The sequence below is a fragment of the Melanaphis sacchari genome, unplaced genomic scaffold, assembly GCF_002803265.2.
Source record: "Melanaphis sacchari strain LSU unplaced genomic scaffold, SCAv2.0 Contig23_pilon_pilon, whole genome shotgun sequence".
Taxonomy (NCBI): Eukaryota; Metazoa; Arthropoda; class Insecta; order Hemiptera; family Aphididae; genus Melanaphis; species Melanaphis sacchari.
The window spans coordinates 2,809,762-2,835,919 of NW_020271114.1; the positions used below are offsets into that span (position 1 = coordinate 2,809,762).

The 26,158-nt window shown below is 24.0% G+C and overlaps 2 protein-coding genes across 9 annotated transcripts in view; both read right to left on the bottom strand.

Moving 5' to 3' along the window:
- Window positions 1-654: 654 nt before the first annotated feature.
- LOC112594705 (uncharacterized protein PFB0145c-like) lies at window positions 655-5,788 on the bottom strand. Of its 3 annotated transcripts, none has more exons than XM_025339658.1 (4): window positions 5,471-5,788; window positions 3,506-4,472; window positions 2,826-3,448; window positions 655-1,765 (listed from the first exon to the last, which is right to left on the bottom strand). In XM_025339658.1, the coding sequence occupies exons 2-4, from the start codon at window positions 4,458-4,460 to the stop codon at window positions 842-844; spliced, it is 2,502 nt and encodes an 833-aa protein (XP_025195443.1). In that variant the 5' UTR covers window positions 4,461-4,472; window positions 5,471-5,788; the 3' UTR covers window positions 655-841. The 3 variants fall into 3 exon arrangements, with proteins under 3 accessions (XP_025195443.1, XP_025195441.1, XP_025195442.1); XM_025339656.1 differs by lacking the exon at window positions 5,471-5,788 and adding an exon at window positions 4,786-4,894 and having other exon boundaries at window positions 842-1,765; XM_025339657.1 differs by lacking the exon at window positions 5,471-5,788 and adding an exon at window positions 4,535-4,558 and having other exon boundaries at window positions 842-1,765.
- Window positions 5,789-9,039: 3,251 nt separating this feature from the next.
- LOC112594773 (serine/threonine-protein phosphatase 2B catalytic subunit 3-like) overlaps window positions 9,040-26,158 on the bottom strand; it is a 64,546-nt gene continuing 47,427 nt past the window's right edge. Inside the window, exons 2-16 of one of the 6 annotated variants that reach the window (XM_025339747.1) lie at window positions 25,825-26,028; window positions 22,404-22,528; window positions 20,362-20,473; window positions 18,879-19,024; window positions 18,638-18,777; window positions 16,772-16,849; window positions 16,601-16,694; window positions 16,398-16,524; window positions 16,256-16,336; window positions 15,883-15,888; window positions 14,451-14,486; window positions 9,818-9,893; window positions 9,629-9,726; window positions 9,269-9,531; window positions 9,040-9,192 (exon numbers count right to left, since the gene is read on the bottom strand). In XM_025339747.1, the coding sequence (XP_025195532.1) occupies window positions 9,284-9,531; window positions 9,629-9,726; window positions 9,818-9,893; window positions 14,451-14,486; window positions 15,883-15,888; window positions 16,256-16,336; window positions 16,398-16,524; window positions 16,601-16,694; window positions 16,772-16,849; window positions 18,638-18,777; window positions 18,879-19,024; window positions 20,362-20,473; window positions 22,404-22,528; window positions 25,825-26,028 (1,571 nt within the window). In that variant the 3' untranslated portion in view covers window positions 9,040-9,192; window positions 9,269-9,283. Of the gene's footprint in view, window positions 9,193-9,268; window positions 9,532-9,628; window positions 9,727-9,817; window positions 9,903-14,450; window positions 14,487-15,882; window positions 15,889-16,255; window positions 16,337-16,397; window positions 16,525-16,600; window positions 16,695-16,771; window positions 16,850-18,637; window positions 18,778-18,878; window positions 19,025-20,361; window positions 20,474-22,403; window positions 22,529-25,824; window positions 26,029-26,158 lie in introns of all 6 variants that reach the window. The other 5 variants (XM_025339748.1, XM_025339751.1, XM_025339749.1 and 2 more) reach the window with 5 other exon arrangements.

Below are 26,158 nucleotides of genomic sequence, written 5' to 3' on the forward strand. Positions count from 1 at the left end.
TCCGATATAAATCATAATTAACATATTGTATAAATAAATAAAAAAAAAATGAATAAATATGACACAGGCTCGTAATATTGACTTAACTTTAGACATACATATCCAGATCTGCTATTTTAGTGAATTCAATGCACTAAAATAACGTGAAATATGCAAACATTTGTGTACTTGAAAATAGAGCAACATGTATTAAAAATTTCAAAAAAAGTTTAAATTTTACATAAATTCAAGTATTATACAGAGATATAATTTAACCAATTATGCAATAAAAACAACAGTTATGAAATATACTAACATCTAAAATATTCAAAAATAATTACAATTCTATAGTTAGAATGGTTATAACTTGAATCAAATTTGTATCTTACTTATATTTAAAATTAAAAAAAAATATATATATATGCAAAATTAGCAAGTTACGCCTTAATTAAATAATAAGTATAAAGATATGGACTACACTAATTCAAAAACTTACCCTTACTTAAATAATAATAAAATCCTAAAAATGTACTAAGACGTTTGTTTAAAATTCTTATCTCAAAATAAAACATATTACAAAATATAGTAATACCATTTAGTACAAAATTATATTAAAAATATTATTATAACAAAATAATGAAAGTGAATAATACAAATGTATTTAAATAACAAGGTATATAATCTCTAAAAAATATTTATAAATGAGCTTTATTTAAAAAGACAATGATTGTAATTCATAATGAGGTAATAATTACAATTTAAACAATAAGTTAAAACACATATTTTAACTAAGATATTAAAGAATAGGGAAAATCAGTTATTAAAAAAATAAAACATGTCATCAAAATACAAAAAATAATGATTAATCTTCATCATATCCACTTCCAAATTCTAACATTTTGTTTATTTTATTAGAAACTGTTTTGAAATCAATGGATTGTTTGCTATTTTTCTTCTTGTTATATTTCATTTCATCTTCTAAAGTAATTTTGGGTGCTTTGACACGCTTTAATGCTTTGGCCTCCATTGATTTACTTAATGGGGTTGGTGGTTCACTAGCGACTAATGACTTGGCAGTTGAACTCCATTGACAATTGAATAATGGAGGCGTCACGCTCCTGGATTTGTCATTACCTAATACTACACTTAATTTGCCTGGTGATGCCATAACATTATAATCGCTTACATTACCAAAATCACCATGGTCTATGCAACCAAAAAGGTCTAATCCTGTTGACGAGCCATTGGGGCAATGTACCTGTTTTGTTTTGGATTTATTTGCTTTTAATTTTTGATGTGTGTTGGTATTGTTCAAACTTTCATCACATATTTTGGCTTTAGGTTTGATTGCCTTTATACATTTGTTATTGGTTTTAGTAAGAGCACTTCCTGATGTTGATACCTTTTTTTTTTTAATTTCTTTTGCAACGTTAACATGTTTTGTTACTGTTTTGTTTTTAGGCATTTTGGGCGTTATTTGCTTTATGGCTTTTACATTTTCTTTAGATTTTTCCACACTGTGATTGGTAGAATTTATAGATGTTTTCAATTTAGATTGTTGCTTGGAGTTGTTCAAGCTTCTTGTAGACACAGATGAGTTTTCTAGTGTTTTACTTTTTGATTTTGATACACTACTATTTGATATTTTTGATGATTGATTGGATAGTTTGGTGTTATTTTTGCTGCCTACAGAAGAATTTCTTGATATTTGTTTGGCATATTTTGTACTATTGTTACTACTTAACAATGTTTTTTCAGGGGTTTTTGGCTTCAAAAATTTACTTGTCTGTAATTTAAAAATGAAGTAATAAAAATTAATTTTTTATTTTATTTAAGCTAAATAATAATTATACGGCTATAAATAATTAAATAGGGGTTAAAATTAGAATCTATTTATTCTCTTATCAACAATATATTTGAAACATTTATTTTTATAAAATATTTCTTTACATTCAGGTCTGGGATGCCAATAGATTAGTCCTCTGTTGGAATCAATATCTATAACTAAAGACTTTGTTCTGAGCTACAATTAACATAACATTGATTTAACTGTCATTTACATCAAGTGTATTTGACTACATGATTTATTCTATGAAGACTTAATTGTAATCTGTACACATGATGTATGAAAAATAATAAAATATACATCACAGAAAACATAATACACAGTAATATATAGAGTATTTTTATATATTAAAATCAAAGTTCAAAAAGTATTTATGATTTTTATAGTTTAAATAAAGTTGAGTGGAGATATTGTCTACTACTTTTCTAACCTAAACCTTAAATACTTATAACTTATAAAATGCTCGTTCAAAATTTGATTTTTATGTATGGAAATAAAAAAATAAATAATTTGTTACAGAATAAGAAACAAAAAATGTATATTGTCATACAGTAAAATAAAAAACTTAAAAATTATAATAAAATATATACGCATATTTTTTAAAACCAATAATAATTTTTGAAACAATGGAGAATAGAGAATAAAAGATTTACCTAATACAAAGTATAGTTACATTTAAATAAATTAAAACTCAACATATTTAATAAATTGTAATTTGACTGGTTAGCGATCAAACAAGTATCTTTCAAGTAGCATTAGTGTAGTGGGCCATAAAAGTATTACAAATTATTATATACTTTGTTTAGTTATGAAAGCTTCTTAAAAGTGGTATAACTCCATGATCAAACCAGAATACATATAAAAAAATAAAGTTGTGGTACTTTTGATAACTATTAATATTTTTACTATAGTAATAATACTGTAACTAACATTATTATATAGACACATAAATTATGTTTTAAATACTAATTTATTAGAATATTGAATATTATAATTATACCTGTTCTTTTGACTGAGATTTTCTTTTTTTGTTTATATGAATTGAATCATTAACATTATTCAGCTTTCGTTGTTTGTTTAATATATTCTGACTAAATTTATTTTTCAAAATTTGACTTGGTGTTTCAAACATGGTGGGTTGTTTTTTTGGTTTCTTTGGTGTAGATGCTAGTAATAATGGTAAATGTTCACCAAATTTACGATGTTTGATTTTATTATTTTCAGTTTCATCATACTCAGACAATTTTCTTTTATGATTTACAAGAGTTATATTTTTACTATAAGTTGTTCCTTTTCTGGTCATACTCGCATCAAGATTCATAGTAGCTCTTGTTGGCTTAGTAATAGGTCCAGCAGGAGAACTTATTGAAAAATCAAACACATTTTTTGTTTTATTTTCAGTCCCAGTTAGTTGTTTAACAATATTTCTCCATGTCCTTGGAATTCCATTGATGGATAAACATGTTTGATATAATTCATTAGGCGATCCACCAATAATATTGCCTACTAAACGGTATAGTCCATTTCTTGTCTTAACTAAATTATTTTCTTTTCGACCTTCTAAAATGCCAGCTTCGTGACGTTTTTCTACAACTGTCAGTTTATCTTCGCTCAACAAATTACCTAAAAATATACAGTCTTGGTTAAATTAAGAAATAATAAAATAATATGTTAAATTACCAGTTAAAATCAAAACATGTTTTGAAATATTAGATTGTTGTGATGATTTTATTAGCTTCATATTTAAAGACCACATAGATAAAAATTTCTCAACATTTCCTAATACATTTGATTTATTATTACTATGTTGACTTGCATTTTTTTTTTTGGTCTCGTTATTTTCTGTTAATCCAACAATAATTTTAAATCCAACATCTTCAAGAAGTGATTCTATAGAATTATTGTCATCATCTACATTTTGATTTTGATTATTCTCATTAAATGTTACATTTTGGTTATTTTCATCAAATGTTACATCAGAGTATGTATTACGTGCAGTTGGTTCATTTCTTGATAGAGATTTAGATTTACGAGCAACTTCATGAATATTATTTTCTTTAACAGTTTCATTATGATTTTGACTTACTTCAATAACAGTTGCACTTATGGAGTGTGACTCATGAGAATTGTGACCAGATTGATCAATACGAGATAATACCACTCTGGGTTGAAGACAATCTGGTGGTTTAAATGGATTTGAAAGTTCTCTAGGTTCGATAGGTTGAAAATTGTTTTCTGGTAATCTCAATGTGCCATAATCGCTAGAACTAACCATTGACACAGTTGTTGGTGGCCTATAGTTAAAACTCGTGGATGGCCTATAATTGAAACTTGCTGATGGCCTAGCATAAAGTGGTGCAATCTGTGATGAATTGGTAACTCGAGAGATATTAGAGCCAGAACGATGCCCATCAATGATAATGCGTTTAATACGTTTTAAAAACGAATTAAATTCAATATCAAATTTACGATATGGTTGTACTTTTAAAAAATCATTTAATACATTGCGAAGTGCAACAGCTTTCTCTTCTATAATGTCTTGGAAAAGTAAAGACTCAGATTGAGAAGGATAAAATTGAGGTGCCATTGGTATTTTAAATGCTGAATCAGTTGAACTTGTCTGGTTGCTCATCATGAATTAGTACAACTAAAAAAATAAATAAAATCAGTTAAATACATAAATAAACAAAATAAAGTATACTTAAATACTTATTAAGTTATTACTGCAGAGTTTCATATATGAGTACATAGTAAGTAACTTTCTTAGTAACTTTAAAACAATTTAAGTAGGATACAAATTGTTTTATCTTATTATTTTATATTAACGTAGTTTATATTTTTTTAATACAATACAGGTTTAGATTCAAAGAAACATTTAAAATTTAAGTACAAAATAATAAAACTTATGATGCCTACTGATATCTACTGTTTATTGTCATTATTTGTGTGTCCTACATTACCTTTGAAAGCAGTAAAAATAAAAATACTTAAACCTTTAACTTTAAAGCAGTTATTAGTATAACAAATTACTATAAATAACATAATTTTTGAAATATTTTGATTTATTTTAAAGCTTAAAAAGAAAGAAAGTAGGTAACTGTTATCAGCTTTATAGTGCACTGAGGTGTCAAGCATAACTCATCATTGAGTCAGTCACTGTAATGAATGTGTTAAATTTGATTTCAATGATAAATCATTATAAATAAAAAACCATACAGAGTAAAGATAATCTGTTTATTACTATTGATAATATGATAGATTGAGTTAATTTTCAAAAACATTGTATTTATTATTCAATTAACTTTTGAATTAATACTGACTTACTGTAGAATGATATGAATATGTTTATGGTATGTATAAATTGACAAAAGCTTAAAATTAATCAAAATATTTTGAAAATTATAATGATATAACATGTAAGTTTAAATCTTTATGAACAATTTATTTTTGAATTACAGCAAAACATCAAAATTATAATTTAAAATGACTCATTAACTTACTTTAATAATTAAAGTTGGTTAGACTGGTTAGACTAACTATAAAACTATAAGCTATTACATCAATAATATGTTTACATTCGGTCAATGGTTTATTATTATAATTTTATGTTCTGGAAACGATTAATCTTGTCGACAATAAACTTACTTTAATATATAATCGGCGGTGGTTATTTATTTGGAACGACGGGGATCTATTGAATGGCAAATCATGAATTTCAACACGTCGAAACGGCTGTTTTCAGTTTTATTCAGTCATTTGGCATAGAAATTAATTTGTGACCATAAACAAAATAATAATTGGAAATACAAAGTAAAAATTATAAGAATTACGTTAATAACAAAAATTTGATTCTGAGACACTGGTGTCTGGTGTCTGTCTACTGTGGTAGTGTGGTACTGTCTAGCCGTCAAGGATAAAAAATTTTTAAAAATTTAAACTATTGCGTATAAACAAACGGTTTTAACAATAACAATCAGTTCAGTTAGTTGTTATTTAAATCATATGAGAAGGCGCTGGACCAATAGCCATACGTTAAGTAAATACAGTGTAGCCAATCGGCTCACATGTTTCGTATATCGTGATGATACCGTTTAAATACGTTAACGTTTGAATACTGAATACCGATCGGGGCGGGTAGTTTTTCCGATTTTGATAACAAGTGATAACAGCAAACCTGATGAGAACAAAAAAAAAAGTTAGAAAAAAATTTAGATAAAATCCCAATTCCCGCTTTATTCGCCTGCAAATAAATAAATAAATAAGAAATAGATTTCATACCAATTGCAATTTCTAGATAAATGTATAATAAGAAATTTTATCTTCTATAAATTAACACCCTGTTTAGTTAGCTTTTAATCGGTGAAGTTAGGTTTTTATCATTTATAGTGAATAGTGATTCCTCCTTTCACCCATAGATAATATATATTAGATAAATAAATATATTATTATTTATATTTTATACTGTTATCTATGCGTGGTTACGTACTACGAAATACGAAGCCCGTGGAGGAGGTGGAATATGGATTATGACGATTATGTACCAGTACCTGTATAAAATGATAGGTAATATAAGAATTTTTTGGAATTTCAAGTCCTATATACTATTGTTCTGTTTTAATTAAGTTATATCAAATAAGTAATAACCAAAATTAGATTTATTCAAATGCTAGTTTTGCGTGAAAATTTTCGTTTTTCTTAAATTTTTTTATTTTTTCTATTATTTAAAAAAGTACATTTCATTTATTTTTAAGAATGTACGTTAGTACCTATACATGAAAGAGATAGGTTTAAACGTTTTTGGTTTTGAGCTTCTTCTATTTACAATATGTTAATTTTTCAAAGAAAATGAAAATATTCTGGATGATTTAAATATTTAGATACGTTTTTGTAAAATAATCTTTTAAATGTTCACTACAGGCCCGTAGCCAGACCAAATTTTTAGGTGGGGCAAAGCAAATTTGGGGGTGGGCATTATATATAAAAACAATATTAATGCAGTTTTTAATTTATTTTTACTTACATTTCAATAAATTAACACAACTGTAATTTTCCATCTAATATTCATTCATAATAGAATATTTTGGGAATTTACAATGAAAATTTTTTTTTTTTAATACAAAACGAATAATACTAAATAATAAAAATAAAACTTAAATTAAAGTTTACGCAGATAATTAAATATTACACTGATGTCACATGGTTAAATTTTTATGGTAATATTTTTAGGGAGGGGGGCAACGCTCCCTTTGACAACCCATGGCTACAGGCCTGGTTCACAACTGAATATTCATATCGGTATCTATAGAATTTAAATATTATATTATATATTTTGTGGTTCTTACCTGTTTAATACTAATTATTTACTTCATTAACATCAACTGAATAAAATAATATTTGTTTATGAAGTGAGTATGTTATTTTATAATTATAAATAGTGTAAGGATGTGTACAGATATTAAGGTTCAATGAGTATGTTTCAAATATAATAAATGAGCTTTATGAGTAAAAAAAATAATAAAATTAATGTTTCAAGTGAATGAAAGCTTGAAATACTCTCATACTTGTTACAATAAATTTATAAGATTCTTTTCAGTATAAAATCTATTTTAGAATTTGTTTTTATTGATTATTAGTTTTTTATTGTTACAACTTAAAGTTGTAAAATAAAATACTTCATAGCATGATGAATATAAAAATAATATTAACAAAATTAATATTTTATTATTATTTATTTATATTTTTGATACATAATATACTATTGGTAAACAAAATATGACAAAATTGAACCAGTACCAATATTTAAAAGGATCTAATAAAAGCAAGTCACCTCAAAATCAAGTTGTATAAAGTTTTATTTAACTTCTGAAAACAAATAAACATAGAAGAATAACAGGGTATTTTTGGTCTTAAATTATTTATATTATGTATAAAAGAATTTTTGGTGGTCACACAATAGAAAAAAAGATACATACATTTTTTGATAGGGAGGGTTTGGTTTTTATAATCCGCTAAATATAATATTAATAATTTTACTTTTTATTCATAGTCTTTGTACGAATAAATTAACAGTCTTATAATAAAAGATTAGTGATATTTTAATGATAGGAAAAAAAATTGTGATTGACATCATTTTTTTTTCTATATTGTATTTGTTTACAACTGCAGATAACACGTGCAATAATATTACTAAAGATGGAAATGGATAACAAATTGAAATAAATAATTGTGGAAAAAATATATAATTAATGAGCGTTAATTATTCCTGCATAATAAGCAATAGTTTTGTTTATAATAGAAATAAAACAAGAACAATATTTCTATCTTTTCAAAAAAATAGTTGAACAGTAAAAATTACTATTAAATTTTTTTTTATAATAATTAAAACTAATTGCTATGATAATAATTTAATTCAAATTGAGTGAATTGTTAACAAGTTTTTTCAATCAATAATAATTAATGAATTTAAACTATAAAGAAAAAAAAATGAAGACAAATTTTTAAATTTGCAGGACCTAAATATAAAATTCATTTTATTGTAGATATATTAATATAATGGTTTTATTTAAATATTATAATATATACAAAATAGTATTAATAAAGAAATATTTATAAATATTAATGTATGTATATAGTATATATATAATAAAGATATACCTATGCTAAATTAATTATGTGTATTTATTTTTGGTTTTTAGATTTGACAAAATTAATGGCAAAATATTTAGCATAATACATAGGCTATTGTGACACATCACATTTTACTGCACATTGCAATTGATACGTAATAGAATGATAATGTGATATATGTCAAAAATATCTCCGATTTAAATTGAGATAAAAAAAATTAAAAGGGAAAATTTAAATAATTATTTGTTGATAAAAATTAATATAAAATACATATTAATTAAATGATATTTTTTTATTATGAAAAGAGTGTACAGTAAAATGAAGAGATCATATAGCAAAAGATATTATGCCTTAGATATTGATAAAACAAGCGATGCAGAAGTAGGTATAGTTCAATAAATACCTGACCATTCTTATTTTAAACTGAGGTTTAAGATTTGAAATAACCATAAAAAAATGAAATAAAATAACAACAAAGACAGCAAATTAAAATTGTAGAAATACAAGAAAATAATTTACAAAAAAAGAAAAGAAAATTATATTATATATATATTATTTATATTGACATAATTGTCCCCAGGAACTTTTTTTTTTTAAGGTGCCAAATATTTTAATTTAAAATGTACCATTGAAATGAATATGATAAATTATTATAGTAATTTTAGTAGTTATTGAATTGAATAAACTGTAGACTGTATAAAGAAGATAACAGCTCATAGATCCTGGTATAGCTAGGTAATCTGAAATTTTAAAACACAAATTTAAATTAAATTAAATTAATTGCCGAGAAGATGAAACAGGTGTTAAATGATTTACCTAAATTTATGGCAATCATGAATGAGTGGTATTTGTTAATGGTTGTTCCGATGATGTTGGTTTTTGAGTAGTTGATGGGGATGGCGATTTATCTTCTGTTACAGGTGTCACTGGTGTAGTCGATGATGTAGCTATGTTAGATGGCGAGCACTGGTTGGATGGCGGTGTGTCTTTGCGTGGTGGCATTCTTTCATTAATTGCATCAAGGCCTTTTGCCTCGGCAAATGAAGTAATCTTATGATTAGGAGAGAAACCTTGAAGTGCTAAAATATCAATAAAACATTAATATATTTAAATTGTGGTATATAAACATGTAAATGTATACTAATTACATATGTATATATTTAAAAAAAGATTTACCATTTTTTAACGATGTTTTGCCGCCAGATAGCGCTCCTAGAGGGAGAGCACCAGTCGGAGTTAGACCCTTCAACTGCAATACACTTTCACTTTCTTCCCTGTTAATTGTAATTATAGGTATTCATTTTATTATATAAAAATCAAGAAACTAAAAAATGGATGATTATTATTTATTGTACATATTTTTACCTCAAAACTGAAAAGACTCTTGCCATTTTTCCAATTGCTCTTATTTTATTTCTAATAACTTCTTTTCTCAAATTGGCTGCATTAACTGTTGAAAAATTAAGTTTGTATTAATATATATAAAACAAATTAAAAAAAATAAAAAACAATAAATACAAAACAAAACAAAAATTATAAAAAAAAATATTGGTTATATCAAAAAAACAAGGCAATTAATGAAAAATCCAAAATAATGTCTCGAGAAAGTATTATTTTAAGATTTAACTAGCTAATTATTTAATAAATATCTCTTTAAAAGTTATAAAGTATTAAACAATTATTCTTTATAAAATGTATCATCCTAAAATAAAAAGGGCAATATGTGTAAACTGAAAACAATTGTATTTGTAATAATAATAATTAATGGATTTTAGTAAATAAATAAAATGTGTCAATTGGTGAATATAAAAACAAAATAATAATCAAATATTGTACATATGTCTTTCAAACATTTTTTTTGTTCCGAATTTCAAGTAAAAATAATAAAATGATAATAATTAATCATTCAAAACCGTTAAAATAATAATAGTAGTTCGAATATTATTTATATGATAATAATATAAAATGTTTTGACTCGATTGTGAACAAATTTAATTTATCTTACTATAATTTATGCATATTATAGTAAAACGATATTTTTTAAATACCTACATCAAAAAAATTGTGAGTCTCTTTTTGAAAGTTTATACTAATTTATTGTACTGAAATCCATTAAAACGATTAATTAATTAAGTAATAGGATTTTTTTTCGTTCATAGTTGTAACTTCATATAAAATAGACTAGGTAAACACGTCACACATAATCACATCATAATATAAATGCACCTATTTAGGACCGATGACAATAAATTAAGTATATGAGTACGATGTTCATGCAGATGAAGGATATCAGATAGTTGTTTGTTCAGCAATGTTCAGCAATAAGTCAGATCAGAATACAAATTATGGATTGTATTTTTAAACGATATATTTATACTAAATTATATGTGTAAAGGTATTAATAATATTATTTAATCAAAGGGGTCCCGTTTTATTTTTATATGCCATCGGCGTTGCAAAAAAAAAAATATATATATATATACATAACATTTGTTAAAAATCCACAAAATTAATAATGGTACTAAAACGTCTCACTAAGTAAAATGTATTTAGTGGGTGTATAATATATAACTTATCTTTATAATAATATATTCTATACATTTTCTAGGTATATCGACATGCTATATAAAAGTATCTATTTTATTTATAAAATATTATGTAAAAGCAATAATAAAATACAGCAATATATACATATAGCCACCAAAGTAGTTATTTAAAAATAAAATAAAAACAGCGACGAGCACAAGACATGTTGATATAAATACTAACTACAATTTGAGTGAAAATAAAAAAAAGCGAAATATCTTCATATACTTACCAAATGTAAAGGACGTGATGAAAAACAGAAAACAAGTGAAACATACGCAATGTCGTCATAATAATATTTTTGGTGCGCCGTCAAACAAGTCCGTATGTCCGCATCAAATAAAATTGTACATCAAAACGAAAACAGAAAAAAAAAAAATTCAAATTATAATAATTGTAAATCAAATTAACAACGAGTGTGTGTGTGGTGGGGCTGGTGGAGGGTTTAAGGAATGATACAGAAAAAGACTTTGTGAAAATATATCACAATATATGTTTTAATATCATGAGAACAAAGCAATTCTACCCTCGTATAAGTACTTAATAAATATATATATATATATATATATATTTAATTATATTATTATAATAGGTATTATTATGCTACCCAAATATTTATTGTACAGCAATATACAGCTTACTGACAAAAAATTAAATAAGTATTAAAATGATTAAAGATAATTTATAACTTTTTCATTTATTTTTTATAAGTTCTATATAAATATATAATGATAACCAATTTTTATTTTATTGCTCATAGATTCTAATATAGTTATAGTAGGTATTTATTAAAGTTGTTATTAATCTTTACATTTTCAATACAAATTTTATATATTTAAACATTTTTATAGGCATATTAACTAATCAAAAATTGTCTTTTTTTTTTTTAAATATCAGACATATTTTATAATTGTCCTAATAAGAATACTTGTAAATATTTTAATATATTATTTTTAAAATTTGTTCATCACATTTTTAGGAATACCTTCATTAAAATTAGGTTTACCTTTTATAAACAAATTTTAATATATTTATATTATTTTGAAATAATATTTTTATTACTTGTTTACGTTATACATTTAAATATTTTGTATAATTTTTTATACTTTGATAGTATATTTAGTTGTAATTTTAGGCCATCAAAATATTTTCTTCAATTATATTTATATGTTAAAATAATAAAAATACTTCCATATTGATAACGTTTAACAAGTAAAAACTGCATGTTCATAATGGTTAAAACTTGTAAAACAACCAACACTAGGAACTATTCACTGCAGAGGTTTTATTGTTGAAACTCTTATTTTGGTATTTAGAATGGAATATATAGGTATAAATATAAGAAATTACTTAAACATATCTAATTACTATTTAATATTCATATTTTAGTCAATTATTTAAAATTATTTGATAAAAAAAATATTTTGGTATTTTCGAGAGAAATTGGGTATAGTTTAAGAAAGATGAATTAATTTTTATGTTAATGTTGTACTCAATAAATTGATTTTCTACAAGAGACCATGTTATAAATTATATTTTATAGAATTATACATGTTTTAATTAATATATAATATATATATATATATATGGCTAAGCGGTAATGTTTTTCTTTATAATGTGATAGGTTAAGCACAGCGATATCGTCAATGTATTAGGTATATTATAGGCAACGCTTGTGTTAGTCGCAACTCTAATAAAATACAATAAAATGTGTCAGTGTTGTAGAAATTATTTAACTACCGTCTATTTCGAATAAAAATTAAATAAAAAATGAAATTATATAATTTTTTATTTCAACGTCAATAATCGATAATCAAGTACATTATAATTTACGCATTTCCAATATGAAGTCACGTGATATTATTTCTATCCACCTATATGTAGGTAGGTAATCGTATACAAAATGATAACATGTATATAAATTTTTATTTTTGTTTGCTTGGTGTGATTGATCATTGATGTCAATAAATTTTTAAGCCAAATGAACGATTGGTTTAAAATTCATTTTCGTTTAATTAAAAATACTTTACCTGCAACCTATAATGGAACGATAACGAAATTATATAAATATTATATAGGATATATATAATATATTATATACAATTTTAAACTAAAAACAAGAGCAACTTTTGTTTTAGGCCTAAAATAACAATTTGTTGATTCAATATTAAAAATTATATAATAATATATATTATACATATATTTTTAACAATTTTATATTTGTATACTATAATCATACTGGTGTAATGGTAAACAAGTGAAGTGTATTTAGGTAATATTATGTAAAACTAATTATTATAATTTATTTGTTTTGCGTGTGTTCAACCGAAGAAGTCGATTTTTATAGGTACACTAGAAGTGCCATTACCTTTTGTATTCAAAGGTATTTCGGGTACCAAAAAGTGTAATATAAACATACATGTAATAACGTTAGTGAAATATAATAGTTAAAAACGCATTATTGTATCAATATATGTCTATTATATACTTCGATTTAAACAGCACCTGGTTGGACCTATGCGGAGTTAGTTCTACGGCTATAATATAATATTATAATATTACTACTGTAATTTTCAACAAATTTCTAAATAAACGTAAATACTTTTTTATTTAGTTTTAGTTACTAAACAAAATAAAATTCTACGAGTAACCTAAATAAACAGTGGCGGTGGTGAGGAGGGGAAGTGTTTATAGTAACAGTTTTATTTATTTTTAAACAAAACGATTGGCAATATAATATGATGCATAATGTTTATCTATAAAATAATACAGGTAAGTGGGTAGATCGGTGTTATATCACATGCACAGTCCTGTAAGCTTAACGATTTAATTTTTTTATTTTTTAAGAATGTTTATCGATTAAAAGGAAATTTCATAGAGGATCAAAGATTTCCTACGTTTTTAAAATCGAAATATCGTAATGATTATTCGGTCTTAAAGAGTTTTATGTGTGCGAGTATATACTATATAACAAGTACTGAAAACGAGAGATGATTACTAATATACAATATTTTAATGTCATAAGTAAATAGCTGAATGAGAAATTCCTATAATTGTCTGCTGAACTCTCTCATATTATTATTAATTATTAAATTAATTAGTTACCAACATTCAAGCGAATTAAAAACACTCGGAAATATTAAAAAAAAAAAAAAAAATTGAAAAAATTAATGTCAACATAATATATATATAATATTAAGTGTTAAATACGAAAATAATTATAAATAATTAAAAAAAAAATTAATAATAACAATAATAAAATAAAATGAAACAACAACAACAACAACGAAAATAAAATCTAAGGGCGGCTAAAATGAAAAGTGGAAATAAAAACAGCAAAATTGTAAGTTATGTTGATATGTTTGAAAATTAAAATAAAACAGAAAAAAACAATGTCGGGAAGAAAACTTACCGGGCATTTTCGGAACTATCGGTTTAACAACAATGGCTGTCGATCGGTCGGTCACAGAGAGCGAAAGATTTTAAAAATATAAACAGAAAAACAAAAGAAAACAAAATATATAGAAGATTGAAAGAGTGCGTCCAAGAATAAGTAAAGTAAGTAGGTACAATACCCTATATACATAAGTAAGTTTATTCTCAATTAAAATTATTTTATAGTAAACATTTTAAAGCAAGAGAATATAGATGAAAAAAAATTAGGTTAAAAGTATTATTTTTATAATAACTTTTTTCAATTTTTTTTATAGTTTCCGTAAGTTGAACAGTTATACTTGTATATGTATATTGTATGTATGTGTGTATATATAGTTAGGTATACAATTATATGAGATTAGATTAATGAATTTTGAAATTGAAAATTTATCAGCTTTTGATTAAAAAAACAAACTACAAAAAGGAATTATTGAAAGTATTCAGTATTTTAGTTTATATATATTTTTATTATGAAACAACATTAATTTGGTTTTATTCTTTTATTATAAAAAATAAGTTAGCTTTTTCATGGTAAATTTTATTCAAAATAATTTAACTTAGGTTTAATACAAAATATATTAAATTTATTTAACTATTGTGTCACAGTTTACATAATTTTGAAAATAAATGCCTTCATATAGGAAAAAATAAATTACTATATTTTGTTTAATATATTGTTATTATAAAACAACGAAATTAAAAATATAATATTTTATTCGTTATTTGAAAAATATAATCCATTATCCAGGTACAAGACTTATAACTTTGAATAAATATATAAAAACTTAGTTAAATTAAATAGTAATTGAAATAAGATTGAATACAGGGGTTGTGTGTGATTATTAAAATAAAATTCAGACGTTGAGTATACATGTACATGTTCAGATATAAATATACTCGTACTCGTCTATCATTGTTTCACTTAGTTTAATTGAAACTAACTGTTCAGTTATTTGTTATTTTAATCGCTGCCAATTAAATATTGATGGGTTTGAAATGAATCAATGTATGAAAGGTCAATAAAATCGAAATAATTATATTGTTTATTTTTTTATAACGAAATTCATCATGTTTTCATTTTTAAATTATTTATGTGAGACAATTGGTCGTGACTTTTTTTTTTATCTCCTTATTGTCGCAGGGAAAATATAAAGAGCAAAAATAAAATAAATAATAAACATTCAAGTGAGTTAGAAGGTTTGTTTTATAAAAATTCATAAATGGTAGCAACTCAAAAAGTAAACAAATAAAGGGAAGTAAAAATAAAAATAAAAATAAAAATATTGAGGTAGGAGTTTTGAATATCTACGTAGGGAGCAGTCCATTTTTCTAACGACATTATTTAGTATGTGTTTTGTTCTCTACTTAAACTAAACCAATATTAATAATATAATATAGACATTTCTTACCATCAGCTGTAATCCCAGAGAAGCATAAATTAAGATAAATAAAAAAAAAGCAAAGTATAAAAATAAATGAATAAAAAATTATTATTCAATACAATGTTAAATTAATAATATAGGGTGAGAATAAATTTAAAGCTAAAATTTGGCTAAATATTAATATAGTATTTAATATAGAAATTTAAATAAAAGTATATACTGTCCTACTGTGAAAAATGCTTTCTCGATCAGTGTTGCTAATCATAGAAGCTCGAGCATCGATCGAGAAGGCAATAAAGTATTATTACATCTGTACTCGAAAAAATAAAAATAAAAATGTAATTTGAAACAGTTGTTTTGTGCATATACATATAAATATGTGTAAAGTGATTGTACATACCGTCTTCAAGTGTATCTTCGCCTTCGGTCATTAATTCATCGTCCGAACAAATATTCAATAGATTCACTAACATCTCGGTAACTATAAAATACACGTTTAAAATATGTTGATTGGAATAGTGATATCAAAATACTTAAAATACCTTTTTCGCCGACGAACGGCAAAGACCATGTAAATACATCCATGAAGTTTGGCAACCAGTAAGGGTGTGGCGAACAGTTAAATTGTCTGATGTTCATAACATTATTTTCATATTTTAAAACGGCAGCCTATACATACGACATGGTTAACAATCGTTTTTATAAAGTAATATTTGATATTACTAAAATAATATTAATTTCTTACTTTGTTATTGTATACATCTAAGTAGTTGGGAGCTGAGAATATTGTGATTAAAGATGGAAAACCCGTAGTTTGACTTTTTCTATACATTCGGTATCTAAATCAAATAAACATAAATTATTAACTGAAAAAAAAATCGACTTATAGAGCATAAAAAATAAGTTTGTAACAAACCCTGCGTCTTGAGCTTCGTGTGCTCTTATGATGGATAGTAAATTGTTGCTCTGAAGAAAATCACAGCATGCTGCATAACTGAAAAAAAAATGTTTACAAATTAAATTAGTTAAATAAAATAAAATTTTATAATCTTGGTTATAAATGTATATTCTTATGTTAAATTAAACGATACATCTAGATAAATGGATAAAACAACAGAGCATGATTTTACTAAAAAATTATTAAATCTTTATCCTTTCCAACCTCAACATTTTTAGTCATTATTTCTTTTTTTCATAATCCTTATATTTTATTAAGGCTCTTTAATCGTAGTCTTAAATTATCTACTTTTTAATTCACCAAATTTGGTTCATTGTTGTATTTATTATAGTTTTTACTTAAATGCATGATTTATGCGCATCTATTTAAATTTTAAATAATTAAATGTAATATTGTATATTTTTATTGTTTTTAATTTTTTAAGGTTTTATGGCGGGCTTGCTTAGTCAAATATAAGAACAATTTTATTTGAGTGCTTAATAATTATTAATTGCACACAATTCTTTAATTTTCAATTTTTACATGTATATGAAATTAAAATAATTACAAGTATATATGGTTATATAACTAAAAAGTTCATGGATACTTTTTGGGTTGTAGAATTATGTATTTTACTTATTTATATTATAATTATTATTAGTATCATATATTATGATTACAGATACATTTTTATCTATACAATTTATTTGATAAAAATACAAAGATTCCTTAATTGAAAATTTGTACAACATATATTTCACTGGTTTTAAAAAATAAAATGTAAATTAATAACCCAGTACCTATTACATAAACATAAGAAATAAAAACTGTTAATATTTTTGATAATATTTTTTTTACCTAATTTTAAGTTATTATAAAAAAACATTTTTTAAAAATATTTTTTTTTTTTATTAAAGATTCATTTTTAATGGTATGTTTTAAAGTAGAATTTTTTTTTTGAAGTACTTTTATGCATAAAAATCGAATTTTCGATGAGTTGTTTAAGATTATGATAGTTATTATTTGGTATTTAAAATTCAGATGAACGATGTGGAAAGGCATAGGAGTACCCCACAAAATGTTTGTCTATTACATCACTCATCTATGTCTTAAATTTAAATACGTATAACTTATAAGCTACTCGTCCAACCTTTTATGAATCAAAGTACTCTAAAATTTTTTTTGTTTGGGGTATGTCATTAAAAATATACGTTGTCATTAAAAAAGTAAAAACCTAAAAATTGATAATGATTAAAATAGTATACCTACAGTATAATTTTTTATAGAAAAATATTATTTTTTTAATAACTAAAAATTAGACAAAAGAAAAGAATGAATTTTTTTTTTGATGAAAGAATCATCATTTAAAAAAAATAATAATAAGGATTATTTTTTAAATAGTTATCTAAAATATTTTAGTTTTAATTTATAACTGAAAAACAAAGATTTGTGATACAGACGTATTTAAATATTTGATAAATGTACTACCTATAGCTTATATGTATGCTCTATAGTAATTTCAAATAACTTTTAGCTTGTCACTTGGAAATTAAACACAAGGATAGCGAGAAAGTATCTTATTCATGACCTTAATCTTTAGTACAAGGTAAGTAGTGATTTTGGTAATGTATAACTGTCAATGTTTAAAAATTTTAACACAGTATTTTTTCTTTATATTTTGGTATAAAGATTATTCGTTTTATTAATATAGAAACTAAATATCGAAAATTATTATTTAAATGATTTTATGTGATAAAAACCAAAATATTTTTACTCCTGAAATTATTTGTACCATTTTTGTGGGTCTCGTCGTTAGCATAGAAACTTTTAAGGATATTTAAATACCTGTAAAAATATGAACAGCCTCTAACGCTATTATGACTGAAATGTTCAGCGTTTTTTTCGCTCCCAAAATCTTCTAGAGGATCAGACCAAAGAAGATCACACATTGGACCAAAAGCTGGTGGCTCTTTGAATCGGTCCAACTGAATAAACAAAAAAAATATTGTATAATAGTAAATAAACAATAGGAAAACGTGGATAAATATATATATATTAAAATATATGAGTATCGGTAGCGGCTTACCCTTCTGATATCGTCCAGATTATGTATTTCTGGCGAGAGTCCACCGTGAACACAGAGGAATTGTTGATTCATGAGCGCAGCAAGAGGTAAACAATCAAATGCCTCCATACAAGCATCATAAACTCGCTCAGAATATTTTATTTTACCTAGAAAAGTTTATGCGATTAAAATATAATAAAATAATTAGATCCAAGATTTTTTTTATTTTGGTATCACGATTAGTTAAGTAATAATATATGAGTAGATAGTTAATATTTCATTAATGCCGATGGCTTGTATAGACTAAATTTTTTTGGTAAATTATTGTATTAATCAACCTTTATATATATATTAATAAAAATTATAGAGGTAGGTATAGAATTGTATAGGTTTAACTGATGGACAACTATATATTTATAGTCAAAAGTTAATATTTATTCGAATGTATATCCAAATACCACAAATTCAATTTTTACATTTCAATAAAACTTTATAATCGTATTTAACCTGTGGTTAGGTTAAGTAAAATGTTTGTATTTACAAAACACCAAAGGGTGAAAATCGCTGGGGAATGTCGTCGTCAATAATATCTACACACGTAATAGAACTAAAATCATTACACTTTACATGTCCTTAAGTCGTAGTTTTATATACACTGTACGGGTCATTCAATATTGACTAAGGATAAAGTATAAATTGAATCTAAAGAACATTTTTTTTTCAATGTTATTGTTAAAAAATACTCATGTAAAATAATAATATAAAATATAAGAATCAATTATTTTTATTTGATTAAAAGGTACCTTAATATATTTTTTTCTAATCTGCAGTATCTATGTATGTTTATAAAATTGTTAACATCTTCAACAGATGTTTCTTTGAATAAATGCGTTCAATAGTTTTTTTTTTTGTTTTTTTTTTTTTTAATGCGGATAAATGGGTTTGTTGAAGTAAGGTTTTTATTGAAGCACCAAAACAGTATTGAAGACATTCTACGCATTATATTATAATTGCATCAAAATTAAAAATAATTATTATTTAACTGAAGAGTTGTGTTTATATTTTCTTTTTCTTTCTTATTTTCTTTTTTTTTATACTCATACAAGGTTATTATAATTTATGAAATATTAAGAAATTAAATGATTACAATTTAAATTGTTACTCGTGATACGCAAGTAGTATTTTTACAAGCTGAAAACTATCATGAACTATGAAGTGAATGCATAGAATTAATTTTTTATTCAAAAATAATTACAGTATTAATAAGTGACAAAACAGTTGCATAAAATAGGTTTCTATAATTTCAAGAATCTATTATAAAATATAAGCCAATAATGATAATTTTGAAAATAACAATATAAGTTAATTACACACAGTTATTGTCGCAGTTCCTAAATATATGAGCATTTTAATGAAATTCTACAATATTATATTGTGTACATAAGTACATTATTTATCAAATTAATTTTAAATACAAATGCTTGCATTAATTTGATTTACTTACATTCTTGTTTAAACGTGAAGTATTCGGTTAGATGTCTACATTCGTGGTTTCCTCTTAATAGAAATAATGTAGTAGGATGGCACAACTTCAAAGCCCACAAGTAAAGCACACACTACAAACAAAATAATCATTTATATAAATAATATATAACTATATAGGAAATAACAATCGCAGGTGTAGGTAAATTGCAGTGATGTTATTTTATATGTAGATACTATTAATGAACATTAATTGTAAGAGTAGTTAGAGCAGGTACCTATCTTCTGTAACAACAATGCAAATCTTAATTCTTAGAATTGTATATAATAAATATTATATAGTCAAAATGACTAATAATAGCATTATTGTATTAAAATTAAAGTGAAAGTTATATTTGCAGGTTTATTATTTAGAATACAAGATTTATTGACAACAATATTACAAGATATAAAACATATCGAATTTTAAATTATTTATTATTATTAAGAAAATTTTTGTTTTTTGTGTTATGTTTATCTATATAATCAAGAATATTTGTAAACTAAGATAACCCTGAGAATTTAAACGAGTTTTTCTCAGTAAGGTCCAATTATATTTTTGATATTAATTTAAATAAAGTAAAAATAAATTTTAAAATCTCATGAAGTAAAATACAATATATTTTTTTGTCATGACACGATTTTACATATTCCGCACAGATAATCTGTTTTAAATTAACTATAATATGTTGTTTTCATATTTTATTCCTATAAAAATAAGTTTAAGAAAATATTATTTTGAAAATTTTTTTTTGGGCACAGTAAAGATTAATAAAGAATCCAATTTTTTTAACTACAAAAAATTTGCTTTAAATTTTAAATCAGCTATTAATTGATTTAATTTTATATTACGTTGTTTTTTTGTTTATAAAATAAATAAAAAAAATCATTAAAAATTAATACTTTCATTTTCAATTATATAGGTTATTTAATATTTAAATGTTATATTGATCTTATATCTATATTTTACTCTCGTTGCTCACCTATCTACACTGTAAGTGCATTGAAATTATATTATACAAATGCAAAAATACCGAACATAATAGATAAATATACAACAGTACTGTATTATGTACAAATATTATTATTATTCACGATGTGAATTGTATTGACTACTCTGTACCTTTCAATATAAGATTAAACAGCTGAACTTAAATGTCAAGGAAATAATATGAAAGTATTGGTATTATAATAAATTTACATATTTGTATCGATTTTACGACAATAAATGAATACAGGTAAACCAATGATAATCAGTATATTTGATATTATCTCTAATCTATACTTCATTTTATCTTTTGGATATTTCGTGTAACTTCGTACAGCGTTCCGAAATTCAATTCAGTTTTTTGATTCACTACTTCTCTGCCTCTATACCAAAACACGTAAGCACGTACAGGTATAGGTATAAGTATTATGGAAATTTATAATTATTTTCAAAAATTATTAAAAAAAAAAATATTCATGACTTCGATGTAATGTATAAGAATATAATATGAGAGTATATATAAATTAGTTAAATAAGACAATAGGTATCTAATTCCCTGAATTTTTAGCCATTTTAAATCGCAATTCAAAAGATATACAAAAAATAATAAGAAAAATTAAAAAAAAAAAAATTATTAAACTTTTAAATTTTAAAAGCAAATTATAATTTAAGCTGTGGCTGCATGCCATCGTTTTATAAATATAGAACCAAATCGTCTATTTTTCTTTTAAAAATGTAACACTTTTTATACACATAGGCAGGATACGGAGATCTCGAGTTGTCCAGCTGCTACTTTAAAGTTTAAGTTGTGATTAAATTATAAATTGAATGAGTAAATTTATTCTCTTTTTTATTTACGTTTATACTATAAAAAATGAGCAAATAACCGAAAACATTTTGTACCTATATTATGACTTTTAAAATCTGATAATGATTAAATACACAAAAGCCACGAGAATTGGGTATTAATGGAAATAAAAACATATAAATGTAACCTATTGGTTATATAAATGAAATGTGTAATATTAATAAATTACCTCTATACTGAAATACCCTCTGTCCACGTAATCACCCAAAAATAGGTATTTAGTTGTTGCAGGAGGACCACCGACTTCAAATAACTTCATTAGATCGTAAAACTGACCGTGAATATCGCCACAAACTAGAATTTGAAATCAAACAATCAAAATAAAATTGTGTTATTATTAATGTTATAATATTACCGAAAACCTTAAATATACAAGAATTAACGTATCTATACAAGTTTTTCTTAAAAATGGTTAAAAGAAAATCTTATAAAAGTTAGTTTTTTTGTGAAATATTATTTTTGATTTCTATTTATTTTTCAAGAATATAATAGACCTCATTAAACAATATTACGTATAGACTTGTGAATTCATAATTTGAAATATAAATTCATATTAAATATTAGTAGAGTAAAAAGTTATTTGAAGTATATTCAAAAAAAATAATTATTTTTATAAATTGATTAGTAAATACAATTAAAGATTTACAATATATATATATATATATAAATTATATGTAAGATCGAGTAGTTAAATAATGAATACAATGTAAAACGTTAAAATAAAAATAAAATAAAATAATAATAATAGTCACATACATTTGTTATACATTTATATTTTGTTTTCATAGTAGTAAAGTTGAATTTTTTCAAATAATTTTAAAAGAGTTATTATGTTTAATGTAAAATGGCAATAAATTGTAAATTTAAAAAAAAAATATATATAAATATGTGGAATTTAGAATAAATTTGTGTGCATGGTTAGAAATGTTATATTAGATATTTGTTTGATATTACATCCTTGTTTAATTTTAAAAGTAACATTAATTTTGATACTATAAAGTAAAAAAGTTTCATAGTATTCTGTATGACATTTAAAATCTTTTTTAAGAATAATTTTATTATTTTATTTTGTGTTTTTTTAATAGGTTTATAGACTATAGTTATTTCATACGTTTCTTTTCATATATAAATACTATAATTTATAATAATTCTGTAGTAGGTATATTCACTTTTTTGATATGAGTATATAATTTTATTATTAAGTAATTTGAACTTTTATAGGATTTAAAATGTAATTGTAACAGTATTAAAATAAAAAAATTTTAAAGTTTTAGTAATACGAATTATTAGCTATGAAAACACAATGTATGTATTATCTAAAAATTTACACAGATATTTTTAATAGTTTCATAACATTCTATAGTTATAAAATTCTTATTATAGTCATCCATTACAGACAACTATCACTTTTTAGTTTGTACAATTAGTCGAAATGTACCAACAATATTATATAAGCAATATTAAAAAAAAAAAAAGACACTAAGATAGAACTCAAACGATTTACATTATGAAGAAAATAATAAATATATTTTATAATTTAAATGTTTTTAATTTATAAATAAATAATTGATTTGTTTGCAATCACTCGTGCCTTAAATTAGATATAAAATAAGTAATTACACGCAATTAATTTAAACATTCAATAGATTTATAACTAGATATCATTTAATACATAAAAAAAAACACATACAATTATTATTTATTTGAATATTTGATTTTATATTTCAGTATATGCTTAATTTAGTTGATGTTTCAAATGTTTTATAATTTACATAGTTATAATCGATTTAAAATGTATTGTAACATAAAACCTATACTAATTGCAATTTGAAATAAAAAAAAATCAAAATCTATGGGACAGTCAATTTAAAATCCTACAGTAAATTAATATATATTCAAAAAGTAGATATTTTAATTATATAATTATTGAATAAAACTAGATAAATGTTGTTTTTTGTCAATAATTTAATATAATTTTTTTTATTAAAAAAAAAAAAAATGTATGTTTTAATACTTTTATTGGTGGTGATAAGGAAAAATATGATATGTACACCATATACACTGTCTATATATTATTCAAAGTGATGATTTTGAGTGAAAATTTTGACTTCATTATATTTTCGTAAGTTGCCATCATACTAACAGTTTTTTTTGGGAAAAAACGATACAAAAGATATTTATTAACGTTGGAATTAAACGAAAACTTTGAATAACTATATATCTGGTTTAAACGTCACGTGAATGCAAATAAAAATCACAAAAGTTAACGAAAAACATTCGCAAATAATATCAAATAAGACATTGGAAATTTAATATGTGACGCGTATTAAGCATCGTCAGAGACAATATGGTATCTGTTGAGCAATAGTTAAACATACAACTAAACGTGCTCAGAACGCCAAATCATACATATAAGATATTATAATATGCATTGTCAAAAATAATAGCATTATTCTCGGGATTTGCAGCAGTCTTTGCGGCATGTGTGTGTGTATAGTAGGTAGTCGCGCGACTAACAAACGACCTACTTCAATATAGCACACGAATGTACATTCTTCGAGATTTATAAAACATGAATTACTAACGTATAATACACGAATAAGATATATCCCGGTTGCAGGATAACCTTCAGGAATAAAATATGAAGGTATATACTGGGCCGTACTGTGAATAATATATTTTAATAATTTCGATTGCGATCGTTCATATTATAATGTCTATATGTTGCACGGGTCGTAGCTAGATTAAAAGAAAATAATGATTTTGGAGAGGTGTTATTATAGTTCAAAACTGTAATATAACACGACGAACATGAGCCGATGTCTTAAAATGAGCTTAATGCAAATTTAAAGGCAATTTTTGAGATAGCTACGAATAGCAAAATAAAATTATATAGAAATATTACAGTCGAAAGACGGGTTGTTTTTAACTTATCTGTTTGCTGTCTTCGATGAAAAAAAGTTTCTGACAGAATCGTTTTTTTTTCCCTTAATACAATAAAATTGACATTCTATACACATGGTATATTATACTTACAGTTAGAATAAATCATAAAAAATAACAGTTACTTTTATGATTTTCTAATCAATTACCCTGCTCTCTGTTTCATTACACTAAATTTAAAATAACATTTTCCTCTCACAGTTATAGTTTTTATTTTATTCATGTTCCCTTCACGTTGGTTTAAAAATTAAAAATCTTGTAAGCTTTAAGTCTCTTTTTTTTCTTTTTGTACTGTTCAAAATTAGTCTTGTAACAATAGTTAAGATACAATGACTCATGTTAATATTTATTAAAATAATAATAATAGTTAGGCAGGTACAACTATGTTTTGTATCAACTCAAAATTTGCAATGAGTTTACGTTAATAACTTTTCAACTAGACATTTGTTCAGCATTCAGGATATTGTTTTAGAATATAAAATACTTGTTATTATTCCAATCAATTTTTATGTTTTTGATAAAACAATAATTGCTATCAATAAAAATCTACAGTGTCAGTGTCTTTATATTCGTTTTTAATACCTAATATTAATGACCAAAACATTAAATTTAATTTACCACGTCTTGTAATAATATATTGTACCCACCAGTAACAGGAGCTTCGATGTCTATCATGGTTTTTTCGGATCTGAGTAGCGATGCACCTTCGTTGACGATGCGCAACGCGGCGGCTTCGTCTATCCGACCCTCGAGTATGAAGTGCTGTTTCAATATGTCTGGTCGAGGTTTGTTTGTCCTTGAGTCCCATATTTCAGCGGTGGTCAACTTCCGACCTGGCGGAAACGGTACACCTGTGAACAAAATAACGGTTATATTATAGAATAATATTATTATTTATTTTGCTGTTGTTCGAGTGACAACAAATTCGATGAAAATATGGTATAATAATCACGATCACAACTTCATCGACTACTGGTAGTA